General features: G+C 32.6%; 2 protein-coding genes across 2 annotated transcripts in view; both read left to right on the forward strand.

Annotated features, from left to right (window-relative positions):
• Positions 1–1,920, forward strand: LOC112903904. The gene is made up of 5 exons (XM_025973331.1): positions 1–206; positions 264–537; positions 588–1,085; positions 1,139–1,283; positions 1,463–1,920. Exons 1-5 carry the CDS (start codon positions 82–84, stop codon positions 1,522–1,524), a joined length of 1,104 nt encoding a protein of 367 aa, XP_025829116.1. The 5' UTR covers positions 1–81; the 3' UTR covers positions 1,525–1,920.
• A 1,549-nt stretch (positions 1,921–3,469) lies between these two features.
• Positions 3,470–11,124, forward strand: part of LOC108739639 (cation-independent mannose-6-phosphate receptor) — a 23,485-nt gene continuing 15,830 nt past the window's right edge. The window contains exons 1-4 of the mRNA XM_025973332.1: positions 3,470–3,483; positions 3,584–3,697; positions 3,752–3,897; positions 4,326–4,539. Coding sequence (XP_025829117.1) covers positions 4,326–4,539 — 214 coding nt within the window. The 5' untranslated portion in view covers positions 3,470–3,483; positions 3,584–3,697; positions 3,752–3,897. The remainder of the gene's footprint in view (positions 3,484–3,583; positions 3,698–3,751; positions 3,898–4,325; positions 4,540–11,124) is intronic.

Below are 11,124 nucleotides of genomic sequence, written 5' to 3' on the forward strand. Positions count from 1 at the left end.
ATATTCATTTATTGACTGAAATTAATTAAATTGACTAAGATTAATTCTACATTCACTTGATTTAATTTTTAATAAAACAATATGAATAATCCTGTTTTTGTGGTTATTGTTTTCGCCTTCTTAAAACTTAATTTTGCGTGGGGCACTGCTGGAGAAATCCCATACTGTCATTATCAGCTAGAAGAAAAAACTGTCGCCTTTAATGAGTATTATTTACGTTAGTTTTTATTTATTATGTTTTTGTGAAATCAATTTTATTCCAGTTCGACTGTAAATGTTACAATTCCTGGGAAACAGTTGATTGTATCTCTCTGTGCCACAAGTATTAAGGACACATGTAAAGATGAAGTTTCTGCTTGTATAATTGATGAAATACATCCCCAAGAATCAATATATAATTTGGGAGAATATTTCGTATTTACAAAAGATCAAAATGGAAATCACATTTTAAAGTCTATCAATGGGCATAGATGTAAACAGGCTGCAAATAAAAACTATAGTCTTGTAATTCATCTTGACTGTGATGATTTACTTAAGGTAACATTTAATACAATACTGTAAATTGATTTAAACACTGAATTTCTTAGAATGGACCTATGTTTTTGAGTATGCAACGGTGCGAATATCATATAAGGATGTTGCATCCTGCATGCTCACCAAGATGTACTATTAAAGTTGGTGTAGGCAGTAATTATCTCCTAGATTTGCAAAATTTAGAAAACCTTGGTGACATTAAGGTATCTAATACAAATGTAACATTTTATGTAAGTCTTTGTGGTCCAGCTACAAATTGTGGAAATTCTTATCCTGAATATATGGCATGTGAATTACAAAATAATGTGATTCATCCAATTGCAAATCTTGAAACACAACATGTAAATTATAATGATAATTCAGGTGTACTTTCTGTACGTGGTCGAACAGGAGGAGCTAAATCTAATAGGAAGTATGCTGAATTGCTTCTCAAATGTAATTGGGAAGAAACAAATGTCGCAGCTGAATTCCAAAAAATTTATCATGGAAATAAATACACTTTTCAGTTAGAATCCCGTCATTTTTGTTTTAAACTTCCATCAGAGTGTTTGGTAACTTAAATAAAAATATGTATTTTCTTCAATAAAATATTGCTTTTAAATAGGTAACAAATAGGCAATATTTGTATGATATTACCAACCTGAGCAACCATGGCAGAAATGGATGGTTAGTTAATGGCCTTTCTACGAATTTTATTATTTATATTAATGTTTGTGGACCATTGCAAAACAACGTTGGAAAATGTAAAGGTAATTTCTATTTAATATTAGTTTTATCCTGTAACTTCGTTTTTTTTGTGTGTTAATAGCATGCAAATAACTATATGAGTTTAGAGAAAGCTCATTATTTTGGTATAGACAGTTTAATTTTATTTACATGTATATGTATAAGGGGTTCTTTAAACTGAGTAGTACATTGTACGTTTTAGAAGAACTAAGCATGTTGGAGATTTGGAAATTTGGCGGTAGGGGTTCATCTTCGATTCCATAATAATTTTAGCTGTCGGTCACTTTCGGTTATTCCGACAGTTAATACCAATTTCGTTATTTGATACTTAGTATAAAGCAACTTTACTAAAAAAAATGGTTTTTCATTGTCTAACTCAAAGTTGCATATTTTTTATATTATGCAAGTTGAAGTATTGATATTTGGAAGGAAGATAAGGAGATACTTATCATTTACTACAGCTACGGTAAAAGTTGTTTAGTATTATACAGGGTGGTGAAATTTAAAGCCAAACTTGGGTAACTTCAAATTGTCAAAATTCCTCTCCCAGGCGATGCGAGGATTTCAGAAGACCAAAAATGTCTTTTATGCCTGTAAAAAATGTCTTCTCTGGTAAATTTTTATTCGTCGGTCATTATATTTTGCACTTACTATAATTTAATTAATATTATATAAAAGAAATTGTGAGTGCTGTCAGCACAGGACAAAGTAGTCTTGCGTAGTTAGTATCAGCAATTTCTTATTCTGAAGTGTACGATGTGTTGCATACCTATTTACAAAAAATTCCTTTAAACTTAATTTTTCAAACAATTTTTCACACAAAGAAAGTGATTAAACAAATTGTTCACAAAAGTGAATTTCGACCACTCGAAGCAATGGTGCTAACAGTTTCGAGCTCACAGTGACTGATAGGGGAATTAGAAATAGTAAAACAATTTTTACATAGTATTTTAAAATAGTAGGATCTATAAATGAAAGAGTTACCAACCTTAATAAGATATTCAAGGTAAACGACGGTGTTAAGATGGAATATCAATTTTCGGTTATTCACTTCGTCGATGTAGACTCTTCTTTGAAGGTGAAACAATCCAACAAAGTTGGTGATGAAGCTGGAGCTGTCCAGAACTGTTTTTTTCAAACCGCACAATGCTTTGACACGTCACAAAACATTAACGAAAATTTTTCACTTACCGTTATTTTTTTAAAATTCGTTTTTGCATTGTATTCTTAAATGACGTTATATGCTTTTTTTATAAAAAAGTGTTTAATAAATACAATTTATTCGAGAAAAATACAAGGTGAAAAAAATGTGTACACTAGGTCTAGGTTAAAGATTATAAGTAAAATATATAAAATTTCTGCAGTATGTTATTCAGCAAACGCAGGTGGTATATCTTTTTGGTGGTATTAAAATTGATGGTCTTAGCATTGTAATCTTCAATAATTTTTAGATATTCATTTATTGACTGAAATTAATTAAATTGACTAAGATTAATTCTACATTCACTTGATTTAATTTTTAATAAAACAATATGAATAATCCTGTTTTTGTGGTTATTGTTTTCGCCTTCTTAAAACTTAATTTTGCGTGGGGCACTGCTGGAGAAATCCCATACTGTCATTATCAGCTAGAAGAAAAAACTGTCGCCTTTAATGAGTATTATTTACNTTTATAATTGTGCTGTTTAAATCAATGTTTATTCTAATATTATGTTCCAGTTATAAGCACCGAACTATTTGGAACCTTTTCTTAAATAACTAAAGAACCTACCTTGAAAAATTCTCCCAAATAGAGGCGAAACGTCGGTGTTGGTTTTTGATAAATAAAGACCTTCCAATCCTTAATTGCCTTGAACTTTATTTAGTATTATCCAGACTAAAGGATTAAATGGAGAATACATAAAGCTAAGAATTTCAAGTATTAAAGAATCGTCTTACATGAAACATAACGTGAATATGTATTATTAATGATGACGTTATGCTCTTTTTTTGGGGAGGTGATACACAAATATAAAAAACAATTGTTTGGGACTGTTGATAAACAAAATTTCAACTAGTTTTGCGTTGTATATTTTGGATACGATAAAAGGAAGAGGTAGGCTGTGCAATTGATATGGGCGCGGGTGTTTCAAGTATGATAACGTTATATGAGCGAACTTTATCATCACACAACTTTTATTTACGATAAATAGACAGAGATAGTCAACAGTCTAAAGCACGATGGTAAATTTGATAGTTTTAATTTTTTGTATATTCGGACTTTAAGAGTGAGGTGTTCTCATGTTAAAAATACAATACGCTAAAATTTAATGTAATGTTTCAGAACAACAAGCTCAGGTTTGTTTACGACAAAAAGGAGCTAATACTATTAATCTTGGATCCGTCGCTTCCAAGTTAATAGTCACGGAAAACAACTCATTAAAATTAACGTACAAAGGTTTGTAAATCGAATGTTGTTGTGTTTTCCTTTTCCTTATTGTAAGCTTTTCAGATGGTTCAAGGTGTAACTCAAATGAAACATACAAAACTGAAATTGAATTTATTTGCTCTGAAAGAGAGTATGGCCCAAAAGTAATTTCAGTGAATGATTGTACATATTCACTTGCTTGGAACACACCTTCAGCTTGTCCAAATCATGTAAGGTTTATCTATTGTTTTTATACGACCTTTGCATAGCTTAAAATTTAAGGCATAAAAAGGTACCCACTTGTTAAGAATCAATTATTTTAGTTTGATGTTTGTGAACTATTGAGCTTGAACGATTAAAGAATGACATCCAGGGGCGCAACAACGTTACAGTTTGACTGGGTACTCCATAATAATACTATAAATGATTAAAAGAAAAAAAAGGTCACAAATACTTGAAAAGATCGAGTTCGGCTGCTCATTTACGAGCTTGAACTATTTAAACCGAACTTTCAAGTTGGGTTATTATCTGAATCGACTGAAATTTGTTGCGTTCCTTTTGACATCGGCTAAAGTTATATTATTAGTTAAAGCATGTTTTACTTTAATGATCAATTGATTAATTATTTGTCGCTATTTGTTTATCATATACGTTTCAGATGGTAGAAGGTGAAGATAATTGTAACTTAGTTGAAGAAAATGGATACCAAAGAAATGTTTTTGAAGTCCACACTTCTGAAGATAGAACAGTACAAATTAGTAAAGGAATAAACTTCAGGTTTAACCTTTGTGGTTCTCTAGTTACCCCTTGCGCAGGAGTAGATAACACAGTCAGTGCTTGCTTAGAACGAAATGGAAAAGAGTATATAGTGGGTGAGTTATATGTATTGTATTTCTATATGTTTTTGGGTAGAACTTTTATAATTTAAATAGTGCACTTCTGTTATACATACTATTTTTTATCCATAACTAGCGACCCGCCCCGGCTTTGCACGGGTAATAATTGTTATTTTCCTCGCTAGAGATTTCCGATAAACGCGTGCGATCGCTGCTAATCATAAAATGCTATAGATACCGCCGCAACCGCTATATCCCTGCATTTTAAATTTGTAATATCTCGAATAAAATAATTTATTGCCAGATGCGGATCGCGATTTAGATCTTGTTGGATCTCATCAGCGCGTCGCAGACAGTTTCGACAGAACACAGACCAATTTTACCTGCTGTCTTAACAGCACGTTTTATAAAATACTACAAATGGCGCGGTAAACGCCATCTGTAGTACAATGCTATATTGTAGGATTACGTATTCTCAACAAGGTCCATTTAAAAATATGGATATCTACTTGCTGAAACGAAATCCCGGCGTAATGTATGTAATGATAATGTTTATTTCTGTTACTTGACGCAAGACTAGGTTAATATGCACCTCAATGTACTTCTGCAGTGGTCTTCGTTCAAACAAAAAAAGTTGATTAGACGGTTAGTATAATTACCAAAAGTCTAGTATGATTACTATAAATTATGGATACTAGACTATAAGGATGTCATATTCCTAAATTCTTATAGTCTAATATTTATGGTATAAATATTCCATTTGTCATTACCTCTGACTAGGGTTGCTATCCGCCCGGGTTTCCCCGGATTTGTCCTAGTTTAGAGGGCATCCGGGGAGCGTCCGGGGGGGCGGCTTCATGTGTAGTCCGGGTTTAAAAATTCAAAGTCTTGGGCCGCCCGCGACACACGGTGCTGATAAAAATTTAAAGAAGATAATTATTATTGAGTTAAAAGAGTTACCTCAAAAATTGTAAGACTGAATACAAGAATGGTCTCAGNATTGCCTGTTAAGTAGGGTTGCCGTCCGTCCGGGTTTCCCCGGATTTGTCCTAGTTTAGAGGGCGTCCAGGGGGGGCTTCATTTGTAGTCTAGGTTTAAAAATCTACAATCTTGGGCCGCTCGCGACACACGCAAATAAAATCTAACTGATTATTAAAAGAATTTGTAACAAACTGTAATAAGATTCTGTTTTGTTAGGTACATTTAAAATGATGATAAAAAATGATTAAATTTAATTTTAATATCTAAAAAAGGTGATTTATGACATTTTGAACTGTTTTTTATTACACTGACTATGTTTAAAAAACCTGTTGATATGTCCGGGTTCTGGACTCTAAAATCTGGGGTTTTCACGCGTCTTGTCCTGGTTTTGAAATTTTAGAGATGGCAACCCTACCTCTGACCAACGTGATTTACCTACTTGTGTGACATTTACGGTGGATTTCATTTATTATGACCTTGGTTATAGCGACCATTTTACCATAGAGGAGTTTAAATAAGTCCCTTGAATTTAAAGCATACTTTAGTACAAATTTTATGTGGCTATAGCGACTTCGGATGTAACGCCCAGTTGTGGTGTAGCCACCGTTTTTTAATGAATCGTTTGTAACAAATGCCTAGTAATCCCATGCAGATATTGCGACCAGAGTCGGCTGCCAAAGACACAAAGAGCTTTTTTATCTTTTGATTACATCCACTCAGTCAGCAAGTGTGGTGACCTTTATCGTTTGTTTATAGATATTAGCCAGGTAAATAGATACGCGTGTACGTTAAAATGGTTCAGTTACAAAGTGATATTCTGAGTAGCAACTGTATTTAGTAAACTTTTGAATAAGTATTACTCCTAGATGCACATTCACTGTTAAAAAAAAAAGAAGCGGAAATCGTTTGAAAATTGAAAAATGGTGAAACCTACACATATGTATTTATATCTCTTTACGTTTGCCTGTAACGACTTCCGGATATAACGACGAAATTATAGTGGTTCCTTCGTCGTCGTTATGCCCGGAATCCACTGTATATTCTTTCATTCAATCCATGGATGCTAGACTACCAGGATACCACACTTGCCTATGCTCGTTATACCGAAAATGTGGACGGATCTTAAGATCGTCGTCAAGGACACTATTAATTAATTATATTACATCCATCGTAATCATGTGTATTTCCCCCTTCAATTTGGGGAACTGCTCACATGGCATCGTTGCGGAAGCTTTTTGTCACGAAATTTAGAAAAGGATTGCGACATCTAGTCTAGTCTAGTCTAGTATCCATTATTCAGCCGTAAATAATAAGTAACTTTAGCAGCGGCGCATCTTACTTCTCCTTCTTAGATCAAATGTCCAACTAAAGACCGAAACAGAAATATTGACAAAATATACTGTTACGAATAACGTCACATACATCGACAAAAATATTATTTTAAAGAATGTAGGTGAAGAGTGAAGATCTATGTCTGAAGTGCTATTGCAGCTTTTCACTGAACATATTAACTTTTTATTTGATTTAACTTTAGAAGAAAACTTCGTCGACTCCATCATCAAAAAATTTTTAATTTTTTTAACATGTTTTATTATTTTAATGAACAATTTTACAATTTGCGTGCACAGTTCCTATTTTTATTTGTGTATAAGTATGTACATACAGGGTGTTTCCTAAATAAGTTGTTAGCTGTGGAGGGTGTTAACTAGATACAATGGTGAGTACATCAGCGTGGCCAAGGGACAAAAAAAAATTGTAAAAAAGGCATAATTTATACTAGAATAAAGATTCGGGCTATAGGGCCGTGAAGTGAACTATTCAGACCAGACGTTTCGTCGGCTACTGCGGCTGACATCTTCAGTGGTAGTGCTGCGTTGACAACGTGAACCCAGTCGCTGTCGGGACTTCGAGATATAATCTACGTTCACGTTGTCAATGCAGCACTACCACTGAAGATGTCAGCCGCAGTAGCCGACGAAACGTCTGGACAGAATAGTTCACTTAGACCACGGCCCTATAGCCCGAATTGTTTATTCTACTATGGATTTCGGCCGTGAAAGCCTTTGTTCTTATAAGGAATAATTTGACAACGTAGGTATAGTGCATCCAGCTTCACATGGATGGAATCTAAATTAAAAATAACATAACATAAACAATAATTTACTATTTATAAAATCGACGAGTTAGTAGTTCCGAGAACACGTAAACATACAAACATGGTATGCTACAAACATTGCTTGAAATTAAAACTGCATCCTGGAAAGCAGGCTTCAAGACATTTACCAAAAATATTTCACTCTCGCGGAAATAACGTCAGAGTTTTGATGAATTTCATATGTAACTATCATTATACGGTCTTGCATTTTATCTATCAACCTTTAGTTGCTCATTTACAGTTTTCACAACACATCCTTTTTCCTTCTTATGTTCTCACGGGGTCATACTATTTGAAGTGAAACTTCTTTACGCACGGTAGGGTAAGCTCGTTTCATGCGAGTTGCTATGTAACGAAATCATGCAACGGATTTCCTCCTTCAAATCGGCCATGTGGTCGAGTTCGTAGTGGGGATCGCTTGAGCCGTGAGCGTTCTTCAATGCAACGTTCGTTACAGGCAACTCCGGCATGTATAGTGTAAAATTTAAATTCATAGTGTACAAATAATACCATTAAACCAATTTCTTAATCCCTATCCCGGTATGTTTGTGTGTTTGAAGAAATTTCACTTCAGTAGCGTGTTGTATAATTACACGTTGTATTTTTTTGAGAAAACTTTTTAGTAATTGTGGTTATATATTATTGTTATACTTGGTTGAGCTTGATAATTTCAATAGTTTTCGAAAAAAAAAAAACCATTGAACATTCCAAATTCGGAATGAAATTTCAAATAACAAGTAGTAGAAAAACTTGTAATACAGAATAATAAACATATAGGTTAATAAAAATAACAAATTCAAATTGAGTTTTCCATGTGGCCTCCTACTTTTATGCCTATTTTAATTGTTTCGATGAAGAACTTTCTGACATTGAAAAAATATTATTCTGTCCCCTAATAAAATTTTTTCTCAAAGTTCATATTGTGAAGGGATTTCATTGATATTAATTAGGACTTCATACGTTCCCCAAAATAGAAATCCACTGGATTGTAATCAGAACTTCTTGGTGGTCATGGGATATCACTTCCTCTTCCAATCCATGGTTGAGGAAACGTCTGACTAATATTACTTTGATCTCGTTGTGTGTTCTGATGTTCGAGATGATGAAATAATAAAAAGCGGAATAAAATGATGACAAACTTTAATAACAAAAACAGGAAATGAAGACTAGAATTTAAGAAAGTAGAACTTGGAAATTGAAGGATAAGTCAGAACGGATAGCAGATTGAAAATTAGAATACTACGACTTTAATCTTCGTAGTAGGAGCTAGAAAAATAAAAATTAAGGTTGGGAACGAATCAGAAGTGTTTGGGAAATTTTATGATCAGAAATATCGCATATACCCCAAAGCTCCGAAGAAACCTATCGTAAAATTGAAATTAGAAAGTAACAAGAATAATAAATATCATGCAGTTAGTCACAGGGTTGAAATGTTATTAAGAGATTATAGGAAAGTACGAAGGCAATTAAGTTATTTGTACAGGAGAAGAAAATGTATAGAGCAGGTAGTACAGAAATAGAATTAAAAATTAAAAGGAATACTCACCCCTAATTACCACAAATAATTTTATTTGAGCGGACACGTGTTTCGCCCACTTCATACGTGGGCATTATCAACGCGAGACTGGTTCTAAAATTTAAAATTCTAACTATTTATAGTGGCGAGGGGGGTTGAAGACCGAAAGAAGAAATAATGGAAAACAAATTACATAGGTTTGGGAGGAAAACTTGAATACGTTCAATGCCATTTGTAAAATGTTTTAGAAGCCATTCTTTTGCTTCGATAAACAAGTGAGGAATTAGATTTGGAGGGAATGTGTTTGTCAATAACCGTTAGTACAATTCGTAAGGCCTTTATGGCCCAATTTTTTTGTTTTTTACCCCCTTTTCCCAGATTAGGTAGGTTGTGATGAAGCATACGTTTTTTACATAAAATTACATTAAATAAAATTATTTGTGGTAATTGGGGGTGAGTATACAATTTAGAATGACTAGTCAACAATTTAACTATAGTTAATTAATAACTAATAGTAATAACCTTAGCCTACCTTATTAGATGATTGGGGAACAAAGTAATGACAGGAAACTATTGCAGGGTAAGTGAGGACGGTAAGCTGTCTCACTACCCTACATCTTCGTGATCTGGGATTCGATTATCGACTCCTCGATTATTATTAATGCCGCTATTGAAATGGTCGCTTATTGACCTACTAACAAAGTAGGTAAGTAGGTGTTAGCTTGCAATTTTAAATAAACAATTTAGATGTACCAACTTTGTAATAGTGGCTTAATTAAGAATTTGTGGATACTATGTTACACTGGGATAGTTTCTAACCGCTGCTGGGTAATGAAACCACATTATTCTTTTTAAATTTAGTAAGAGATCATTCAAAATGTTATTAAAAGTATGTTGTGAAATAAATATGATTCTTAATTTAAGTTTGGAGGAAGAACACGTGGTTCTAGTAGTTATAATGCCACACTGAAATGCTCTGAAATGTTTAACTGTATTTTTCTCTAAAACGATTGAAATTATCAAGATGAAACAAGTATAATAATTTTACCTAAGAAAGATATCCATATTATGTTTTATAATTAAGATTCCTAAAAAGTTTTCTTCAAAAAAAAAGTATGACTCAATGTCATCTTTAGGGACCGCTCTGTAAAATGCAAAATAGCAAATAAAATAATATAAAGTTATACCATTGTGTGAATATTGATTACGATTTATGAAAATATTGTGAAATTATTATCTACAAACGAAAATAATATGTTACTTTTAACACTCTCTATCTTTTTCCATAGAAACATTTTACTAACAATAAGGTATGCTTAGTCCAATTTTCATATTTTTGTCTAAATAACCTTCATGTATCCTAATAGTTATGACCTATTCTGTATATCATATTATTGGAAATACATCGTCCCATCTAAAGGTTAATAATTTTCTAATAAATATTACAATTTTGAATTTTGAATGTTTGGGATTAAATAGAGTTTTTTTTTCCAAATGCTTATTTGATGTGTAAACTTTATTGTTTCTTACCATCGTTTGGTTTGAATAGTCATGTTTTGAAAGTAAAAAGAATGATTTATTTTTTAGAATAGGTAATATTTCTATTACCGTTTTCATAACATTCATTTTTTTGTTTTAAAAACTTCCAGAAAATAAAAGTAGAAATGCGTACAAACAATAATAAAAAAACCGTCGGATTTGGTTGATACTGCAATTTTTTTAATTTTCTCTGGATTTTATATTTTATTTTTTTATTTATTAATATAAGCCGGACAGCCAGACACTTAGTGTTTTTTAGCATTAATGTCGTAAAGCGATCAGTTCAAAAATCCAACAAGGACTGACGCTGTTTGAAAACGATTAATAGTTGTAAAAACTGTTTCTTCTGGATTGATCAGCTACCCAGTTAAAAGTCTAATTCTGTTTTTTTAATGATAAATCTTGTATATTTTCTTTTTTTGTTGTGTAC

This window comes from Agrilus planipennis, unplaced genomic scaffold (genome assembly GCF_000699045.2).
Source record: "Agrilus planipennis isolate EAB-ADULT unplaced genomic scaffold, Apla_2.0 scaffold162, whole genome shotgun sequence".
NCBI lineage: Eukaryota > Metazoa > Arthropoda > Insecta > Coleoptera > Buprestidae > Agrilus > Agrilus planipennis.

Coding starts and splice junctions, on each gene's coding strand:
- LOC112903904 (XM_025973331.1), top strand. CDS start 82: ATGAATAATCCTGTTTTTGTGGTTATTGTTTTCGCCTTCTTAAAACTT. Junction 538..587: donor ACTGTGATGATTTACTTAAG/GTAACATTTAAT, acceptor TGAATTTCTTAG/AATGGACCTATGTTTTTGAG. Junction 1,086..1,138: donor AACTTCCATCAGAGTGTTTG/GTAACTTAAATA, acceptor GCTTTTAAATAG/GTAACAAATAGGCAATATTT.